This window comes from Gavialis gangeticus, unplaced genomic scaffold (genome assembly GCF_001723915.1).
Source record: "Gavialis gangeticus isolate Ggan-Ray unplaced genomic scaffold, GavGan_comp1, whole genome shotgun sequence".
Taxonomy (NCBI): Eukaryota; Metazoa; Chordata; order Crocodylia; family Gavialidae; genus Gavialis; species Gavialis gangeticus.
Window position 1 is genome coordinate 180,049,225 of NW_017729024.1, and position 20,638 is coordinate 180,069,862.

Consider the following 20,638-nt stretch of genomic DNA (forward strand, 5'->3'; position numbering starts at 1 on the left):
TAAAAAAAAAAAAAAAAAAAAAAGGTTGGAAAGAGTACTTAAGACAACATATAGACTTTTCAAAGGGCCAGCATTTAAAGATAATGGAAAATAATGACCCAAAGATTATCAGAGTAACACACCTTCCTGGACAAAAATTGACAGGGCTAATTCAGCATAATTTTTATTGTTCTACTGTGAGGCACAACAGAGGTTTCAGTTCTCATTCTAGTCGGTAGTACAGGGTTTGATGGAAACATCAAATAGTCCAAAGTCCCATTTACTGGTAATGCAGTACGAAACTTATTCAGAGAGACACCAAGGCAGATTTGGCATTGCTATACCACACATTTCATTATAAGGCAGGTTCGGTGACCAACAGGCAGACATTATTTTTTTAAGTGGTAAGGAGAATTTTGCATTTAGACACAAAGTTTAATTCAGTGGGAAGGAGTTTATAGAAATACTTTTTAAAAACTGAGGTTATATTGGCCTTACACTTAATTATCTATGAAGAATAACTCAAGTCACTCTGTTCTGAAATCAGAATTTTCAGCCTTTTCATCTTGCGGAATTGTCATCAGATCAAACTTGGTAGTGACGCTCCGTGTTTGTAACACAATGTGATGTCTTTCTACTTCTACTGTCTTTCCTTTGCTTGAAGAGGATGTAGCAGCTGTTTAGGACTTAGTTGCAAAACAGAACACCAAATTTTCCAAATTCTCTCTTAGGCAATGTTCTCAATGATGAGAGCAATACCTTGGCCACCTCCAATGCAAGCTGACCCAACTGCATATTTGCCACCACGACGCCTAGACAGAAAGATGAACAGTAAGAATGGTTTCCCCTAAGTGAAATCTGAGTAGCAGTATCTTCAATTCATTCTGGGAAGCAGATATTTATTCCACAAAGCATTGCAGTTAAGAGGTTTTTTCCACTCAGTTAAAGAGGGTGTTTTGGAATAGGATTTCTGTTTAAACTGAAAGCATGGACATCAGCTCAGACATGGTCTAAGTATTTCTTTAGAAGAATTAGAGATCATTCTAAAGGATGGCATGATAGGGATGTTCTTCAGAATTCAAATTCATTAAACTGGCAAGGAAAAAAAACCCTTAAAAACGGACATTGTGAAGAAGTTAAGGTTTCACCATAGAGTGAATAGAATGGATGGAAAGTTATTTCATAAACTAGTTCTTAAAAGAATTTTAGCATTGCTCTGCAGAAAGCATTAGTTGAGATGTATTACAGAACACTAAAGCAGTTTCATAAAAGCATAAGTAAAAAGACATGATAGTTTCTGTACTGAAAAAAACACATGCAAAAGCAGTTTAAATTAATATTATAGAGAAACAGCTCATGAAGAGACTGATACAGAGAGGAATCACAGAAAGGGGGCCTGAAGCAACAAGCAGGCAGAGGGGAAGAACAAGATGACCTGGTGTACCCGGATGTTTAAAGAGAAGACAAGAAGCCAAGTGTGAGAGGTCTCATTCAAAGTCCACTGAAGTGATACCTCCCATAATTTCACTGGGCTTTGGATGACAGCAAGAGGGAAAAGGGAAAAGCAGAATTAAGGCAGCAGGAAGTAAGAGAGGAGCTGTAGATACTGATAGTGAACATGCAGTAGGGGGGGCAGGTGGCCAAGACATGGCTGAACAGTAAGACTGGAAGACATCTTTATAACCACACGTAACTCATTTTGCCCCTTGCTAAGCAGATGCTAGTACAACAGCATCACATTTTCTATCAAGGGCTTCAGCTACATACGCACCTTAGTTCATGAACCAAATGAGCAGTGATCCTTGATCCTGAAGCTCCCAAGGGATGACCTAGAGCAATGGCACCTCCACTGACATTGGTTTTTTCAGGGTCTAGACCCAAAACTTTTTCCACTGCCAAGTACTGGGGAGCAAAGGCCTCATTGACCTAAAAACACCAGAGAAATAATCAAAATGTAGGTACTTTACTTTGCAGAGTTTTCAGCAGTGCATGGACAGCAAGGGTTAAATGAGGTATTCTTTGCACACAGCTTTTCAGGACATCCCAGGTTAGAACAACTAAAGCTTCTTTATTTTTTAAGTGTATTTAGACTTTGTGCAAGTTCCCAGACTCACCCAACTGGCAAACTCAAATCTCCTCTATCATCTGAGCAACACAGAACGTGACATGTTCTGATGTATCAACAGAGTGCACAGCACTCTGGCATGGCACACACAAAATTTTGTATCAGCTTTATTCAAAGTTAGAGAGTTTTGACTGCAGCAAGAAGAGGATTAGTAATCCTGGCAGTAGAGTAGCCCCGTGTTACTTCTCCTGAGGATACTTGTGTGTGTCATGCTATCCAGACACTTTCAATTTCAGCATGCCTTAGATTTCTGTTCAGATGACACAGCTACAGACGAGAAACTGTGAGGATGGAGAAAATCAAGTTTCATATAGCTGAGCAGAGGTCAGCTGCTACTTTGAACACCTAGAAAGACATATGGAGCTGACTAGGATTGCAGGATTAAAAAAAATGAGCTGATTGCCCTTGCTAAAAAGATACAAACAGTAGCAGAGTTAACAGTGTTGATGTTTAAGTCACAGTATGCAAGTCCCAGCATTACCAATCCACTGAGAGGAGTGGGAGTGTACACGTAATTCAGACTGACTGTTTAAGGCTACCTTCAGTTCACTGCACAGTTTACACTGCCTTCATATTTTTAAGATTCTCTTTTAAGATTTCTCTTAAGATTTCTACTTTAATTGTTTTAAATTAAGTATAAAATATGGAACATGAACCTGGGATACAGTACTATGGTAAGCTTCTATATGCTGCTGCATCATTAGACCTGGCTTGAGAATGATAGTGAAATTCTCCATGAATTGTGCAGGCAGATCTATCTCCATGGCCTCTCAAGGACATTTCAAAAAGATTTCCAGATCTCTAGGAACTAAGCTTAAGCCACCATATTTCCCCGCATAAGGAAGTACTTTTAGGTGCTCCTGATCATCGGCAGACACACACAATTGCTTAAGTGACTCAGGAAGAGCACATGCAAGCCAAGCTGCAAACTCCAGGAAACATGAATTTTACAGAGGCTTGCAGGAACATAAAGAACCCTAGTTATATACACCAGCAGGTTTTGGTATAAACTGTATTCTGGGCATTCTTTTTAGCCCACCACTCATCTGAGGAGAATGTACTTGATTAACAATCTTAATTATCTGGATCTTCTAATGACTTTCAAATCTCACTGTTCACACCATACTCCTTACCTCCACCAAATCCATGTCTTTAAGGGACAATCCTGTTTTCTTCAGAGCTTCAGTAATGGCAGGCACTGGGCCTATAAGGAGTTATGCTTCCAGTTAGTTGTTGAACAGTATAGTGAGCTAGCGTACATGATACTCTATGCAAGAGGCTCATCAAGATTCAACTCCCACTCCACCTTCCAAATGGATGCTGCCCAGGTTCCCCAACACCCTGGGACCGTCCTAAGCATTAAATGATTTGGGACAATCTACTCAATTGCCTTTTTAGGCAGTTTCAGGTGTAAGAAACTCAATCTTGATAAACTGTAGAAATGGCTATTCTATAGCCTCTTCAACCCACCATCCAAGAGCTCTTAGAAGTCTCAATACTGCCTTCCTCTCCATTCAGCCAACAGCTTTAGTAGACTCCTTCATGCTGCCCCTCAAACCCACATAGAGCTCCCCATAGCACAAAAGGCCTATCACCTGCTGTTAACCTTAAAAGGTTTCTTATATTTGGATGAGTGGTGGTTGGCAGCATGTGTGGACCTGACAGGAGGGTTTGCTTGTGTGGGGGTTTGGGAAGGTAGGTGGTGGGTGAGGGAGAAGGGAGGGGGGTGGGGAGTTGGACTCCTTGGTTTTGGGTGATATTTGGGGAAATCCAGTTTGTGGGTTGATTGTTAATTGTAAGCCGCCCTGAGCCTTTTGGATAGGACAGATTATAAATCTAATACATTAATTAGATAACTGCCCAAAAAGAAGTCTCTGGGTCAGGGATGGTCCCTGCACATGTACCACAAGTGGCATAGGCAAGAAGTACAGTTTCAGATAGGGTAGGGAGCAGAAAGCAGAACAGCCTATCAGGCAGGGGAAGAGGACCAGAGTGGCTCTTGGGGACAGCAAAGGCCTATATTTGCAGCATGCCCACAAAAAATGGATGGCCCCCATTGCTCTAGGTCAGTGGTTCTCCATCTTTTCAGCCTTGAGGCATCCCTTGGAAAACCAGCTCCTCGTTTTCAGTTGTTTTTTTGACTACACAAAAATAACAGCAATTCTTCTGTTACAAAAACCTCAAAGACCACAACAGGTCAGAAAACTTTAAACACTATGGATTCCTATTTGAAATCCCTGGGTTTATCTTGTGAATCATGTTTGTACACCTAATAGTGCTAACATTGTGCTAACATTGTATGGCATCCCATATCACCCCGAAAGGATCTCAAGGCACCCCAAAGTTCTGTGGCATCCTGGTTGGGAGTCACTGCTGCAGATCTTTCTCTCCTCATGCAGTCTTTAGAGAAGTCCACAAGGTGGCAGCAAATGCCCCAATCTCAACACACTCTCTTCCCTGTTGAAAACATGGTCTAATTGCAACTTGGAAGTCCATTGTTCAATTACTGAAAATGTTATGGTTGAAAATAAGATTCCAAACAACTCTGTGGACACTGTGACTTCTTTGTTACTGTCCTTGTAAAGAAAACTCAGTTGCACCCCAAACTGAAGACAAAATATAAGATGTGAACAAATGCAAAACACAAAGAAAATGCTGTTACGTAATGCAGAGAAAGACTTGGAACATGGAAATGCCAAAGAGAATTAGGATTGACAGTGCACAGATCAGATAGGAGGCTGTAACATGAATAAAAAATATTAAAATATCTTGGTTTAAAAAAACAAAACAAAAACCTGCCAGTCTCACTTTGAATAAGGTCTAGCTCCTCAGTTCTGGGAAGACGCTGGCAACTCAAAGTTCAAAGAATGAAAATAACAGAGGTGGATGAGGGATTGGTGGGATAACTAGAGATCAACTCAAGGAAGGGGCTGTTTCAGACCACTGAAATTATTTAGAAGAGTTGGGATCTTAAGTGAACATACTCGCTTAGGGATTTTTAGGGTGCCGACAGATGTGCAGCTCCCTGCTGTAATTCATGGTGCTTCGCAAGAAGTGCCATGAACTACACCTGTCCCTGGGACCCAACAGACGTTTGATGTTGTCCCAGGGTTTGGGAGATGAGCTGCAGTTAAAAGGGCTGTGTCTTTGCAGCTGCTCTTCCCTTAGTCTGCTTCTCCTCCCTTCAAGCTCCAGCGCCATCTTCAGAAGGGGAAGGGACTGGGGGGGAGCTTGTTTTTGGGGTTCCATAGAATGAGGGTTCAGACTACTGCCTGATCAGGCATTTTTAAAGTGCTCTGCAGCTATGCACTTCTGTCTGTGCACAGCTGTAGACATGGGCGACTGGTGCCACCTTAGTCAGGGGGGGCACATCCCCTCCCCTGAGACTAGTCCTGCCAAGTGGGTCCCCCCAAGGCCGATCTCGCTGCCTGGGGGAGTTCCCCCGCGACTAATTTGCAGCTGCTTCCAGGAACGGCTGCAGCGATTGGCTGGCACTTGCAGGGCAGACACCGGTGCTCCCACCTGCCCCCCCACCCATCACCTAAGCGGCAAGCACTGACGGTCACCGGTGCTCTCAGGGGGTGAACATGCACCCCCGTGCACCCCTTAAACGTCACCACTGGCTGTAGAACGTTTTCAAATGGCAGATCGCATGACAAATTATCATGTCTGTCAACACCACTGTCATGTTTGTCAGTGCTCCAAGGATGCGCTGAAAACATTACACATGGACAATTACTGCCAAAAGAGAAGGGAAAAAATGTCAGGGTAGATAACTATAATGGATGAAACCGAGTATTGGAAATTACCTTATTTCCTCAAATCCAAGATGACCCCCCTCCTATTCAACAAGGGGAGTGGGGAAGGAGGATGTCTTGCATTTGAGTACAAGGCAGGGGAGGAGGGGAAGGAGCAGGCAGCTGCTGTCACTCAGACTTTGGCCCCTAGCCCAGGTTACGGCCAGAGTCCAAGCTGCAGCAGCTAGCTGCCTGCTACTTACTGTCAGGCTCTGCTACTTACTCTGGCTCTGACTCCATTCCCTTCCAGGTATGGAGCACATGCAAGCTCCAGCCCCTGCCTGATCACACAGGAATGGCAGTGGTCGTTCCAGCCCCAGGACACTTCTGCATGGCCAGGGAGAGAAGGGAGCTTGCATGTGCTCCATGCCTGGGAGAAAATGGAGCTGGAGCTGTGCCTGACAGTAAGAACCAGGAAGTAGTGGAGAGAGGCCATGGGGAGTAAAAGGGGGGCTCACAGGTTGCAGGAAGCGTAAGTGATAGGGGCCACCTGCCTTTCTGTTGCTCCTTTCCCCCCTTCAGCAGTGAGGGGGAAAAATTTAGAAAATCTTCGAATTTTTTTTATGTATAGAACCTAATTACTGGGGAAGTTGGGGTGGGTCCAAATTAAAAGTCATCTTTGATTCAGGTTAATACAGTAAACTGAACATCAGGAGAAACATTCTAGTTGTGGAAAAAACATTCTTCAGAGAATGAAGAGAAGCCCTATTCACCTGAGTCGCTGCCTGTAGAAACAGTGCACAGCATACTGATATGCAAGGCTCAGCACTTCAGATTTTTTTAAGACAAGGAAATAAAGTGCCATTCTGCAGTCAGGTGGAGAGACTGTCGTTGTCTCACAGCGGACTCATGTAACCCACTTCTTCATAGCTGATGTCCTGTGGGGTCCTGTACTAGGTCTAAGCAGAATACTTTAAGATTGTTTAATGCTACAAAACAAAATCTGCTGTCCTGCAACTTACCAATGCCCATGATGTTGGGGTCGCATCCAGACGCATGGTAGGCTACTATTCTAGCCAGTGGAGTAAGGCTGTGCTTTTTAAGTGCTCCTTCACTGGCAATGATGACTGCACCAGCCCCGTCACACACACCCTTGAAATATAGAAGAAAAACAAAAAAGTCTCAGTGCATTTGCTCTACAGTTGTTTCACACCTGAAACACCCAGGTTAGAGGATCTAGACAGCAAGTATTTATTACAAACCTGTACAACAATTCTATTCATAAAAATGAGTTTATTTTAAAAAATGAATCAGATTCTCTTCCTACTTAATGGCTTTTGAAGCTGGAGGTTAGATAAAACCTCCAAGCCTAGATCAATGTTATACGGAAGGGGAACAGATTTTTGCTACATAAAATCTATTTTTGGGCCTCTCCACACATGCAGGCAGAGGCACAATAGGATATAATACATGATCCACACAGATTGCGCCCCCTGACACGATACCCATGCATGGCAGGAGGCACAACTGTGGGATAGCGCCTTAGATCCCATTGCATCTTATCTGTGTTCAGGGGGAGCCTGGGTCCACGATCCCAGGCTCCCTCTGCACTGGCTCCTGCAGCTGCAAGCTTCACAGTGGATGGAGCTCAGCGGGACTTGCAGCACGGGCAGCTCTCTCCGCACTGTCCTCCTCCTAACGTTCCCCCTGGGATCCCTGCTGTGCCACCACCCCTTGGGAATACCCTGAGTCTGAGCTCATTGTGTGAGGGTCTGGCAGTGACCCCTCAGACTCAGCAATACCTGCACCAGCGGCCGTGGTGCCTCCTCAGGCTGAGTCAGCTGCACACTCAACCCTGCTTCAGGGCTAGACCAGGCCCCATATGGCCTCAGCAGCACAGGTGGGAGGAGCGAGGATGCAGCACACTCGATGGAAGCGCCTTAGTGGGACTGGACCTCCCCTTCCCCTGGGGTGAGCTGGGGAGGGCCCAGCCTGGCAGTGCCCAGGTCCAGGCTGCAGCAGCACAAATGCAGTGAGAGGCACAGGAAGTCCGTTGCTCTGCCTAGGTCCAACCACTGTGGCCCAGGCAGACCCATCATGGGGCTGAGAGTTTAGCTGCTTCAGCAGGAAGGCTCCCATTTCACCCCTATGGGGGTCCAGAACCCCCCCACCCAAGACAATGATATCCAGGCACAGGAGACATCTACAGGCCCAGCCTCAGCCTGGGGGCAAGGGGCAGCCTGTGGGGAATTCCCTAGTTTCTCAGCAGGGCCCACCACCCCCTGCCCATAGCTCTCCATCAATGGCCTGGAGACTACACAATCCTGGGCACATGGTGAAGATACAAGGGGCTGAGGCCAAGGCTGTCCCAGCCAGAGGTCACTAAATTAGGAGTGAGCTATCAGTTAACTATTTAATTGATATAATTGGAGGACATTATACGGATACATTTTTTAATGATATTTATATCCTTAGTACCTGGGTCACAACTTAAGGACCGATTAGCTGGTTAATCACACCTTAAGTGTAATATATAGAGGGGGCCTTAGATGTTTTAAGAGTCAATTTGTAGACCTCTGTGCCATCACTAACAAACTAACTATTTAGGGCTGTTCACTATGTGTGCTACTTTCCAAAGGCTTGTACTGTGTTCACAACCTGTGTCACGAAGGAGGTCAGACCACATGAACAGAGTGGTCTCTTAAAAATCTATTAATTTACAGTACTTCCTCACATACCACATGCTCCCAAATGAGACATGCATGTTGTTTTGGTAAGATAGAACAGAGGGGGGGAAGGGAAGATGATTTTTCCAGTGATAGTTGAATGCTGATTGTGGGGATTCCTGACTGTAGCAGCTTTGGCTGCAAGTAAATTAACACTAGCTCCAACTTTGAACGGTGAACCTCCACCCCCTCCCCGAGTCTGGCAGAGGGAAAAGAACAGAAACCATTTGGCAGAAGTGTCTCTATGCTTGCGTAAGTCACTCACAGCAGCCCAAAGTGGTTCTGTTACTGAGAAATACACTGGAGAGCCCTTGGCATTTTATCGGCACATAACCCTTTTTATATCAGAATTCAGACATTTCAGAAACTGTGCGCTCACCGAAGCATTTCCAGCAGTGACAGTCCCATCTTTCTTAAAGACGGTTGGGAGCTTTCCCAACTGTTCCAGGGTAGTCTGGGGTCTTGGATGCTCATCCTGAGCCATGCTCTCTTTTCCTTTCTTCGTTTTCACTTCAATAGGTGCCATCTCAGCGTTAAAATAACCAGCCTCATGAGCTGCAACAGCAAAAAGGAAATTACTAGGTTTACAGAACATGAGAAGCAGGTGTGCAGATATGGTTTCCTTTTTATACAACTTCATTGTTGTCTGAGGAGATTATTTAGGGATATTTTTAGGCTTAATTTAGTCTGCTTAAATTAAATTTTAAAATTTGGGCATTACAGTACATCCAAATAACTTTACCTTTAAATAGCATACAGCTTCTGAGATGCATCTATAAACACCTTAACAACAATGTGAGGATCTAATATGCAATTTTTAAAAGCTAAACACACAGTTCCCAGTGAGAAGCTCTTCCTGTGTCTTCTAAGAAACAAGTATTTGCAGTGTGCATGGACATTTTGCGCAATGCTAAGAAGTTTGTCTTTGGGGAATTGCCTATTTTTTTAGCTTTATTTATTAATGAATTCAACTTACCAAGTAAAAGTTAACACTTAAAGGAAGAGTCACACCAGGAAGTTCTTGCTGCCTCACCCAGAATGTCTTTTGGGATGCCACACTTTCTGGATGCTGTTTCCAAGAGAACTTATGCTATTGTCACACAGTCAGCTGTGACTCTGGAAAAATCTTTTTTTCCTGCATTCTGCTTTCCAAAAACAAGGGGCATATTTTATTTATTTTGGCAGGGGCAGGGAATGTTGTGTGGGGAAATATGGGATTTCCTTTTGTAGTTCAGATAGCAAGTTAATTGGCTTTCTAATTAATATCAGCAGCATGTAATACTTGTTTGTTACCCTTTTGTCCTATGTTATTCCCTGTATATTTGGATTATTTCTGACTGATTGTGGGAATCATGCTATTACTATAGCAAAAAGGAAGTGTGATAATGGGCATCCTTGTTTTGTAAAGTAAATGTTCAGTTATCAGAAAAATTCCTTTTTATACAGTGGCATGTGAATTAGAGTATAGAGCTGATATCCAGTTTTGAAATGCTGGTCCTAGTCTAAAAGCATCTAAACTTCCAGTTGACTATCAAAAGCTTGTTCAGTGACCAATGATAAAAACAGGTGGGGATTCATTAGTCAATTCTGTGAGAAAAAAATCAGATCTAATATTCTGTGGATGTTATTAAGTCAATACATTGAGCATTTTAAGAGCACTAGTCTGTACCTTAAATCTATTTATGTTCAAAGCATAATTATTTATCCAAACAAGAAAAATTTCCCGGTATAGTCATTTCCTGAGCAGCCAGAATTAGGTCTGGATTTCACAGCTTCCAAGGAATCCCCAATTAGAACATGTCCAAAGGGAAAGGGTGAACTTAAAACAAACCCTTTCAACAAACCTTTTCTTCCATAAAATCTTCACATATGGTTGTATATTTAAGCCCTAAAATAACTGGAAGAGATTACATTCTTCCTCTTAATATACTGGATGCCCAATGGGACAGGCAGGTCTCAGTTTAAAGGTAGGATTTAACCTGAGGCAGTCAAACTAGCATTGCTGCTTTAGAGCTGTATTCAGTTACTCTTTTTTGTGTGGGTTCTCTCAGAGGAGCTAGGAAAAAAAAACACATTATGAAATAGGGAAGCGTAAATTTAAACCCTCAAAAACTAGCAAGCTGATAGTGTACATTCTAAAACTACTTTCAGCTAATGCTTTCAAGCAGATTAGAGGTGAAGATGATACTACAAATTTCTACAGTTTCAAAGTTTACTGACCCACTTTCCATCTCTGTTGCGTTTTCAATGCATAGCGGTCACAGTCCTCTCGTGTGATGTTATGTTTTGCAGCTAGATTTTCTGCTGTAACTCCCATAGGAGTTTTAATGTGTAGGTCTGTTAGGCCCGCCCATAAAGTGTCTTCCATCTGCCAGTGACATTATTGAACAGAATGTTATTTGTATAGCAATATTATACTGGAAGTATATTTTTAAAAATGATTTACCCACTAATAACTTCATTTTGAAAAGTGGTTATAAGCAAGTACACTTTTAAATATGTTATTCCAAGTGGATGCACTTGAAATGTCTCTGTGATACTGGCTATAATAATTTAAGCAGAACTGATGTAGCGTACAGAAACAGACAATGGTCTTTTCATCGTTTTTTGAGCAAAATTAATCATTGAAAGGGATTCCAGAAACTCAATTGTGCATTTGTCTTTCAATAATGTCTAAATAAATTATGTTCAGTTTACAAGTTTACTTTAAACAGCCTCAGAGTATATGTTCACTGCAGAGATAACCCAAGCTAGATGCACAAGTTACTCCGGTTGAATTGGTCTAGCTTCAGTGAGAACTGGAGAACTACTAGAAAGCAAAACTGCTCTTGAGTTCCTCGGTTCACAATGCAGTTGCTATCACTCATGTGACACACTTCTGGGGACATAGCTAGTGGGTCATTGCAGTATACTGTACTGTTGTATGAATTCTTTCCAGAGAACCATAGAAGAATTTGTCCATCCCTCCTAGTTAGCTACAGGGGAGCTGTGGCAAGGCACAGAAAGCCTCTCTACACTCAGATTTTAGTCTATGCATCTTACAGGTTAGCCAACTCAAGTTAAAAGCTCCATTGCACTCATGTTAAGAGCCTCTTGTGTGTTGATAGGTCTGGAGAAGCAGCACTTGCATTAACACTGCAGCATAGACAAAGGCTGATAGCTAAGTTGTGGTCTTTACTGCAACAACATGAAAGCTGCGTGGGTCAAATTACATCTACACCTGCACAAGCCCATTGCCTTCCAATTATTCCCTCAGTGACATCTGTGCAAACCCATCTTCTTTGGCTGGATTGTGCAAAAGTAAATTGCTGAAATGGTGTCAGCACTTGTGCTGAAAATTCATTGCAAAGGACAGATTCTAGCTCACTCCCTTTTGCCCGTCTTAAAGCAAGATCACCATAAACAAAAAGAGAAGGTTTTAATTTAGCCAGAAGGATCAAGAAATAAAATTCCAATATACAAGTGGCCCTACTGAGTAGACAAGCAACAGCTGTCAGAGCATAACTGTACATTTTCCATTTGATACAGCAGCAAACTCATCATCACACAATTAACTTAGGTGCAAATTATTAAATAATTCTTTTGCTACTGAACAATACAATTCACAGCAGTTTTCCATTCCAGATCATGGGGCAAGGGAAACAGTGCAGGTGGAATGGCTGTGTATTTTTAGTACCAACCTATCTATTACTATCTTGACAGCCATTTCTCTACAGCCTCATTGATTTTCAGGTCTCAGTTTGTGAGCTTAGAAGCATTTTTCTTCCCTCCCTGGCCTGCTCTCTGCCCCATGAACTCTATTCAACACTTCAACTATGCCAAGTACTCTTGAGTTCTGAGCGTTCAGCATTCACTGGCAACACTCACCCAGTGTAGGAATTAGTGAACTAGCAGACCTAACTAACAAAAGCTTACCTGGTTCTTACTGTTCTCACAAAAAGTAAAAGTTACAACTTCAACAATTTACATTTGAACCTAACACACTTTAATTTTCACTATGAGCTTTTCAGTTCTGGGCCCAGTATTTTCTATTATTTCTATTAGAAATTATTAATAAAAAGAAAATCACATAGTCAGACCTTAAGATCCACTCCGAATTTTGTTCCAAATCGAATGTTTCGAACAGCATAAGGAGCTTGGCTCATACTTTCTGTTCCGCCACAAAGAACCACTTCTGACTCATTAAGGCAAATCTCCTATAAAAGAAAGATGAGTCACGTGCAGGTTTTAGGTTAAGATTTTTGCAACAGAGGCAACTGGTACAGTAAAATATTGTGCAGAAGTAGGTAGAAAACTTAAATAATGATAACTGGTACTTATTTGGTATTCATTTGCAAATAAAATCCTCCAAAAAGCAGTTATAAAAATAATTAAAGCTCCAAAATGCTCTTTTAAGTGACGTATCATTATCTTGATTTTGGAAGTAGAGAGCGGAAGAGAGAAAGAAAGATGGCACCAAGGAACAGAGAGACCAAAGATAGAAAGTGTTCAAAAGTGGCCTCCACGTGTGAGTGCTTACCTACCCTGTTAGACTGATACAAATTAGGACCAACTCTTCATGAACGTCCATGGCTATCATAGAGTTATATCAAGAGTGGTGAGTAGATAAAACAAAAAGCTACCCACAAGCAGCCTTTATGCAGGGACCCTGAACATCAGATGCTGATTTTGAAAATTTTGGCTCAAGCAGCTTCCCTAAACTCACAAAACATGTTACTGGCACAGTCATGAATACAAACCTGGAAGTCCCAGCACAAAATCCTTCCAAACATGGCCTTATCAGAAGCAAACATTCAGCCAAGCTCATTTGTTTAATTATACATTTCAAAATGTTTCTTTATTACAGAGAGGTCAGATATATTAAGGAGGAAACCCTTTTAGTATCTACACAAGACACCTTTATATTTTACTTGTGTAGAACCTCAGGAGAAAGTGCATTATATAGCTATTTAATATTTGTGTGTGTATTTAGGCAAACATTTTGCTTCCAAAACAGTGTAAATGACCATTTGGGTTAGAGTACTTTAAATATGATAAAAATCTTAGTAAAAAAATTATTAAAGTGTGCATTCTAATGTGACTCCCTATATTCAAGGCAACTTTCTTTAAATAGATCAGATAGACTCTTTAGCTTTCACCTACACTAGAAAGATAAACGTTGAGTTAGTTACCTCAGTAAGACATATGTTGCCATATACCTCAGCCTTTTCCCTGATCTAGATTATACCTATTTCAGTGTAATTGGTCAAAGACCTTGATGCATTTTTCCAATATAGGTAAAGTCCCAGAGAATACTTAAGCAACATTAGTTTGAAAGCAGACTCGTATAATTATAACCATAACACTGCACTGTCTGATTTCAGTGGCAAGAGCCAGATCTGAAAAAATATATATATATCTTTTTTTCAGACTCAGAGATTCCTATAAAAAAAAAGGGAAGTTCATCAAATTAATCAACTTTCCAAGTCTGCAGTACTCCAATGTTTTGCTATGACTGCTTTCTTAAGTCTCTCCTTAACACCTATGTTTACTGTGATGCCCAGTAACAGCCAAACACTCTTCAATTCAAATCCCTGCTGTGGCTCAAACCTGTAACACTTGTTTCAAACATACAACCCTTCTCTCACTATGGTAGTTGGAAAGTTACGTATAATTTGTAACCTTTATAAGGTGTAGTTCATAGAATCATAGAAATTTAGGGTTGGGCACAGAGGACATATCTTGTACCTGACATCCACTGGCAATAGACTGGAAACCAGAGCCACAGAGTCTGTTGACAGTGAGGGCTGGAACTGGGACAGGAACTCCCACACGCAAACCAACATGTCTTGCAATATAAGCTGCATCTGCGGAGCTCTAGAGATTGAAAGAAATAACAGCTTTTTTAAACCACTAATTTCCTTGGAGACCAACGATCTCTTGATCAAATGGGGATAGGATAATGTATGACATGAAGTAAGTGTCAGTTCTGGAAGATGGGAGCTCTTTAATACACAAGCCATAGCAAGCACTTAAGACTTGCTTCAAGCATATCTTCAAGAGGAACAAGGCAAAATTCACTCTGTTAGCATTTCTTCAGCCCCCTTGAAAAACAGTCACTAAACCAGGCATGTACCCAGCTGCAATATGTTTAAAACACATGAGGATTAGGCTCATGGCTTAAGAGAGAAAATATGTATGTTTAAGACAGAAAATATCCTATGTAGACAAAGATAATTTTCAAGGGTACAGCCTGCTTTGTGCCTTTCCACTGTATGTACTTTGGCACAAATATTTCTTTTTCAGAAGCATTTCCCCATCAGGGCTACATACCATTCTGCTGCTATACAACTCACGGAATACTACATGGACCTGGCATTTTCTTAGAGAATTTTTGGTAACGTGAGTGCAATAAGCCCCAGTGTATGACAGAAAATATGCAGTTCACCAAACTCAAAGACAACTTGGTGTCTGTTCAGTTCAGCATCTTGAGCTGCAAGCCTTTAAACAACAGCACATATTCATGGGCTAGAAATGCCATTCCATTTTGTCAGACTGCATTCCAGTGCAAGAGCAGAATCCCTAGATTCAAATTCCTTATAGCAGTAAAAGAGAGAGTCAGCCTGTTCCCAGTAAGGACAATGGTTGATGAATAGAGGCAGAGTCAGCCTCTCAAACATGAGAGAAAAGCACCATGCTGCTGCACATCCTATTTCTACCCCTTGATTTATTTTTAGCTCTTCCAACAGCTCATCTTCCTGATTTAGGTGGCCATATATAGAAACACACAATAGGTGGGTGAGTATTTCAATAACTGACTACCATCAATTTTTCTGTCCTACCAACCTGCATGACGTTGCCAACGATGACACTATCAATGATCTCAGGAGAGACTTCCCCAGCAGATAGTGCAGCACGAGCAGCATACTCAGTCAGGTCAGTGGCTGTGAAATCTTTGAGCAAGCCTCCATAAGCCCCAAAAGGGGTTCGCTTGGCTGAAACAATAAATACACCTGTAACACACAAAAAGAAAAATGCATTTAGATTAGAAGGACGATGAATGAAATTGCTTATATTTTACTAAAGCAAGATACAGGACACAACCACAGAGAAGAGAACAAATGGACACTTAATAAAGCACAGAGGAAGGGCATTTTGCACTCGAAAGCTTGTTTAACATCTTTCCCAATTATACAGCTGGTCCAATAAAATATATCACCAAAAATCCCTTGCCTCACTAAATGAAGAACCGTTTTGGTTGAACAGCACAGGTAGAATAAGCCACCTAGAAGGTCAGTGAAGTTACAAGCACTTAGAGAATTGGACGACTCCACTAACAGCAGTTGAATTCGGTACCATTGCTAACCCATTGTTTTCACATGCACGACCTTCATTTGATAATTCCATTCATAGTTTCATAGTTGGTAGGGTCGGATGGGACCTGAGCAGATCACCAAGTCTGACACCCTGCTGTGGCAGGAAAGAGTACTGGGGTTAAACAACCCCGGCAAGGTGTTCATCCAGCCTCCTCTTAAAGACCCCCAGCGTAGGAGCCAGCACCGCTTCTCTTGGAAGTTGGTTCCAGACCCTAGCCGCCCTGACAGTGAAGTAGCGCCTCCTGATATCTAGCCTGAATCTACCCTCTGCCAGATTGTGACCGGTATTTCTTGTCACTCCTGGGAGTGCTTGGGGGAGCAGGGACTCCCTCAATGCCTGCTGGTCCCCTCTGACTAGTTTGTAACAGGCCACTAGATCCCCCCATAGCCTTCTCTTGTGGAGGCTGAACAGGTTCAGGTCCCGTAGCCTCTCCTCGCAGGGCCTGCCCTGCTGCCCCCTGATCATGCGAGTGGCCCTCCTCCGGACCCTCTCCATGTTGTCCACATCCCTCCTGAAGTATGGCGCCCAGAACTGGACGCAGTACTCCAGCTGCGGCCTGACCAGTGCCGCACAGAGTGGGAGGATCACCTCCTTGGACCTGCTCGAGATGCATCTGTGGATGCATGACAAGGTATGACTGGCCTTCCTGACTGCGTCCCCACGCTGTCGGCCCATGTTCATATTGGCCTCAATAATGACTCCAAGATCCTTCTCTGCTTCTGCACTGACAAGAAGGGAGCTCCCTGGGCTGTAGGTATGTTGCTGGTTCTTCCTCCCCAGGTGCAGTACCCTGCACTTGTCAGTGTTGAAACCCATCCTGTTTTCACCTGCCCAACCCTGTAGCCTGTCCAGATCCAATTGCAGCCTACTCCTTCCTTCTAGTATGCCCACTTCTCCCCACGTCTTAGTGTCATCTGCAAGTTTGAACAGGGTGCATTTTACCCCGTTGTCCAAGTCTCTGATGAAGATGTTGAACAGTGCAGGCCTGAGGACTGAGCCCTGTGGAATCTAACTGCCCACATCCCTCCAGGTCGAATAAGACCCATCCACCACCACTCTCTGGGTGCGGCCCTCCAGCCAGTTAGTGACCCATCTGACTGTGTAGGCATCGACACCACAGTCTCCTAGTTTTTAATGAGAACGTGGTGAGAGACTGTGCCAAAGGCCTTCCTAAAGTCCAGAAAGACTATATCCACCGCGACACCTGCATCCAGGGATTTGGTGACCTGGTCGTAGAAGGCCACCAGGTTGGTCTGACAGGACCTGCCTCTAATGAACCCATGTTGGTTGCCCCTAAGCATAGTTTCCCCTGCTGACCCCTCGTGGACATGCGCCAGGATAATTTTCTCAAAAATTCCCCAAGACTGAGGTAAGACTAATGGGCCTATAGTTTCCTGGGTCCTCCTTCCTCCCTTTTTTGAAAATGAGAACCACACTGGCCCTTTTCCAGTCCTCTGGCACCACACCAGAGCACCACGAGTGCCATTGTTAAAATTGTATTTAGCACAGTAAACATTCACAGTAGTTAGACTAATATATATTTTTTTATTTTAAGCTTGCTAGTTCATTAATTTTTAAATAAAAATATGCAAAATTAGTTTTCCTTTCCAGTGAGTAACCTGGGGCAGAATCCTTGAAAACTTTGCCAAGTTACATAAGAGACTATCTAAATCTCACTAATTAAGATTTTGCCTCAAAAAATGTATGCCTTCCAGCCACCAAAACGCAATTCATTCTGCACACCTGGCAGAGAGCATCCGGACAATTCAGAAGCCAGTGCTGAGCAAAAGGAGTGCAACACAGGAGATGCCGACTCACCTTGGTCACCTTTTAGCGCCCAGCAGTTCTCTACACCCTTGTCCAAGGTGTGAGAAAAAAAACCCACCAAGATTTATCGCTCTCCTTCACAGGCATCAGGAAACTTTTAGAGTCATTTCTATTTACTGGAGGTCAACACCAGAACACAGCAGAGAAATAAGTTGTACGGAGCATGCCATGGCTTGCCATTATTTCTACCCTTTCCTTCACAGAATATCTAAATCAGCGTTTCCCTAACTTTGGATACCTGGGATATACTTTTTTTCTAAATTAAAATTGGTGGCATGTTTCACTTTTACACCAGAAAAGACACACACACATATGCACATAACCACTACATAAGTCTTACACAGACACACAGAATAATATTACATAAGACTTTTGTAGTGACGCCCAACCTTTTGACCCTGCGGACCAGATGAGTTGTGCTGACTCAGTCTGCAGGCCCGCAGGGCTGATCCTGCTATGCAGGGCCTGGAAATCTGGCAGTGGAGGAGTGGTGGTAGTGTTAATTATCACCACTCCGAAGTTTCCAGCCCTGTGAGGAGCCCTGCAAGCCATATCACATCGCTCCACAGGCTGGATCAGATACAAAGCATCATTTTTCACATCACACTTCTGCCTCTCTCGTGGCACCACAGCATGTTCTTGGGAACCACTGATCTAAAGAAACTTTTCCTGGAAATCTTTTTCTGGACTCCATAATGAACATAGCTGAAAAAGATAAGGGACCACAAGAAATAACCTGTAAAATCACGGGTCCAGACAAGAGGTAAAGAAGGTAAGGAGGCAAAGAACAAACATCAAACATGAACTTTTGCTCAGTCTGAACACTGCAGGCTGATCCCACTCTGCAAAACCATCAAAATAACTTGTTGAGGCAGGCACCATTTCGTAACTCAAGACCTTGAATCCTGAGCTAAAGTTACATTCTTAGGCAAATCAAAAACCTAAATAAAAAGCATTTTTGTAGAGCAGCTACACATAGGGCCTGGTAAAGGTACCACTGTATTTGGCACTTCACCCACTCATATCAAAGACAGTCCCAGCCCCGAAGCGCTCCTAGTTTAAGTAAATGAAGAAATGAATTTTCACTTCATTCCCAAGCCTACTTTTCACTGTGAATGTATTTCGATTAAGACACAGGTTAATTTAAAACGTAACTGATGTCTAGTAACTCCATAGGCCTGGACAGGATGTTTAAAAGTTGGGAAGATTTAAGATTTGGGGACATCCCTAAATCTCAGAGGGCAAAATCCTGACATGAAGGGCAGCCAACAACCTCACAATCACCAAGAAACAAAATGATTCCTACGAGCCTGTAGTCCCTGGACAATAATATTAGGCTCAGTCTTTAACCACGCCATTTAATGGGTTTATCCAAGCTTTTTCATCAGCAGGATCTCTCAATAACGAGGTGATAACAAATAATGAGAGCACAATGTACCTTTGCCTTCACAAACAAACCTCCTTCCAAAGGTCAAATGACATAGAAAGAGCAATGATCTAAGAGATTGGGTAAGACTATGACCCCCAGACAGATACTCTCCTGTTTAATCAGTCCCCACCAAGTCCCAGGACCTGCTGGTCAACCTCCTCCCAGCCTTAGCCAAGCTAGCCATCTAACTCACCAGGCAGGAGGCTCTGGCTGGGACGACCCTAGAGGACTGTGGGGCCACTTTCCTGTCCTTGGTCTGATCCCATCTCTGGGAACAGCTTTATTGGGCAGTGTCCACTGGCTCCATTGACACATTGAAGGGCACTGTGCAACACGCTTCCTTCCCAGTGCACTAGTTTTAAAACTCTGACCTCCACTCCTGTCCCTGTTTTATCATCATTTGTCCCAAGAAATCAGTGACGTGTCCCTAGTGGCCCCCTCATCAAGGGGGACTTATAGTTTCACCTGGTAAACTTAGGCCCATGATTCCGCAAAAGCATGTCAAAAGGCCTGTTTAATCAGAGCCCTGCCTGGTCAACGTTCGACTGTCACCCATGGCTTTCACAGTTGTCCAGCTGGCCTAAAACGTAACACCATGACCCAGAATGCCCCTCGTCCAAACAATCCTGTGCAATTTCAACGTAGCCCACGAATAAGGACTTTGAGCACTGCTTTCCCTCCAGGTCATTCCCAAACATTTTCTTGTAACCTCAGGACTGCTCTTGCTCAGTTGTCAATCAAAGAGGACAACTGAAAACCAGATGGGAGGGTGGGCGAGTGGGGTCACTCCCCACAAGGACTGGTCACATATACATAGCATGCCCCACGTGGCAGGCAGAGCTGGATGACAGGCGGGTACAGCCGGGACAATGCTTTCGCTGCGATGGTCCAGGAGGCACAGGACAGGCAAGGTCTCATAAGGCCCCACCCCCCCGTCACACTCCAGGTGTGATTAAGCAGTGAATTGCAACTGAAGTGGCCCCGCTGACCGGAGAAACAAAGAGAGGAACCAGCCACAAAGTTAGCCCACAAAATCTGTGGACTAAGGGGCCTGTTACACCGTGAGCCCACAAGTGCCGATCTGTGTCAGCGCTGGCTTGGAGCAATCACACCTAAAGGCTAAAAACCTTCTTGGACAGTGGTGACTTGCCACTACGGGCCTACGAGTGGGGGCAGGACAAGGAGCTGAAGCTGCGACTTGCGGCTGGTGAAAGGGGACCGGCCGGTCCCTGCTCTAGGGATGACGGAGATCCTGGGGGACCACACCTCGCACGGCACGGCGCGGCACTGCGCACCTGTGGAGAGCAACAGCACCTCAGCGGCACGGGTAATCCTGCCCTGCAGCAGTGTCACTGACAGAGACATAATCCGTGCTTAAAACCACTTGTACGTGTCAGCGCAGGGATTAGGAGCTCCAGGAGCCTCCCCAAATCACCAACCCTAGCGCGGCGCTGCTTCC

At 43.6% G+C, this 20,638-nt stretch overlaps 1 protein-coding gene across 2 annotated transcripts in view; it reads right to left on the bottom strand.

The window, feature by feature from the left end:
* Positions 1 to 141: 141 nt before the first annotated feature.
* ACAA2 (acetyl-CoA acyltransferase 2) overlaps positions 142 to 20,638 on the bottom strand; it is a 25,647-nt gene continuing 5,150 nt past the window's right edge. The window contains exons 1-10 of one of the 2 annotated variants that reach the window (XM_019518151.1): positions 20,475 to 20,570; positions 15,393 to 15,559; positions 14,295 to 14,423; positions 12,647 to 12,763; positions 10,788 to 10,935; positions 8,947 to 9,122; positions 6,864 to 6,993; positions 3,238 to 3,308; positions 1,751 to 1,905; positions 142 to 791 (exon numbers count right to left, since the gene is read on the bottom strand). In XM_019518151.1, coding sequence (XP_019373696.1) covers positions 707 to 791; positions 1,751 to 1,905; positions 3,238 to 3,308; positions 6,864 to 6,993; positions 8,947 to 9,122; positions 10,788 to 10,935; positions 12,647 to 12,763; positions 14,295 to 14,423; positions 15,393 to 15,559; positions 20,475 to 20,544 — 1,248 coding nt within the window. In that variant the 5' untranslated portion in view covers positions 20,545 to 20,570 and the 3' untranslated portion in view covers positions 142 to 706. Of the gene's footprint in view, positions 792 to 1,750; positions 1,906 to 3,237; positions 3,309 to 6,863; positions 6,994 to 8,946; positions 9,123 to 10,787; positions 10,936 to 12,646; positions 12,764 to 14,294; positions 14,424 to 15,392; positions 15,560 to 20,474; positions 20,571 to 20,638 lie in introns of those variants that run through there. The other variant, XM_019518152.1, reaches the window with a different exon arrangement.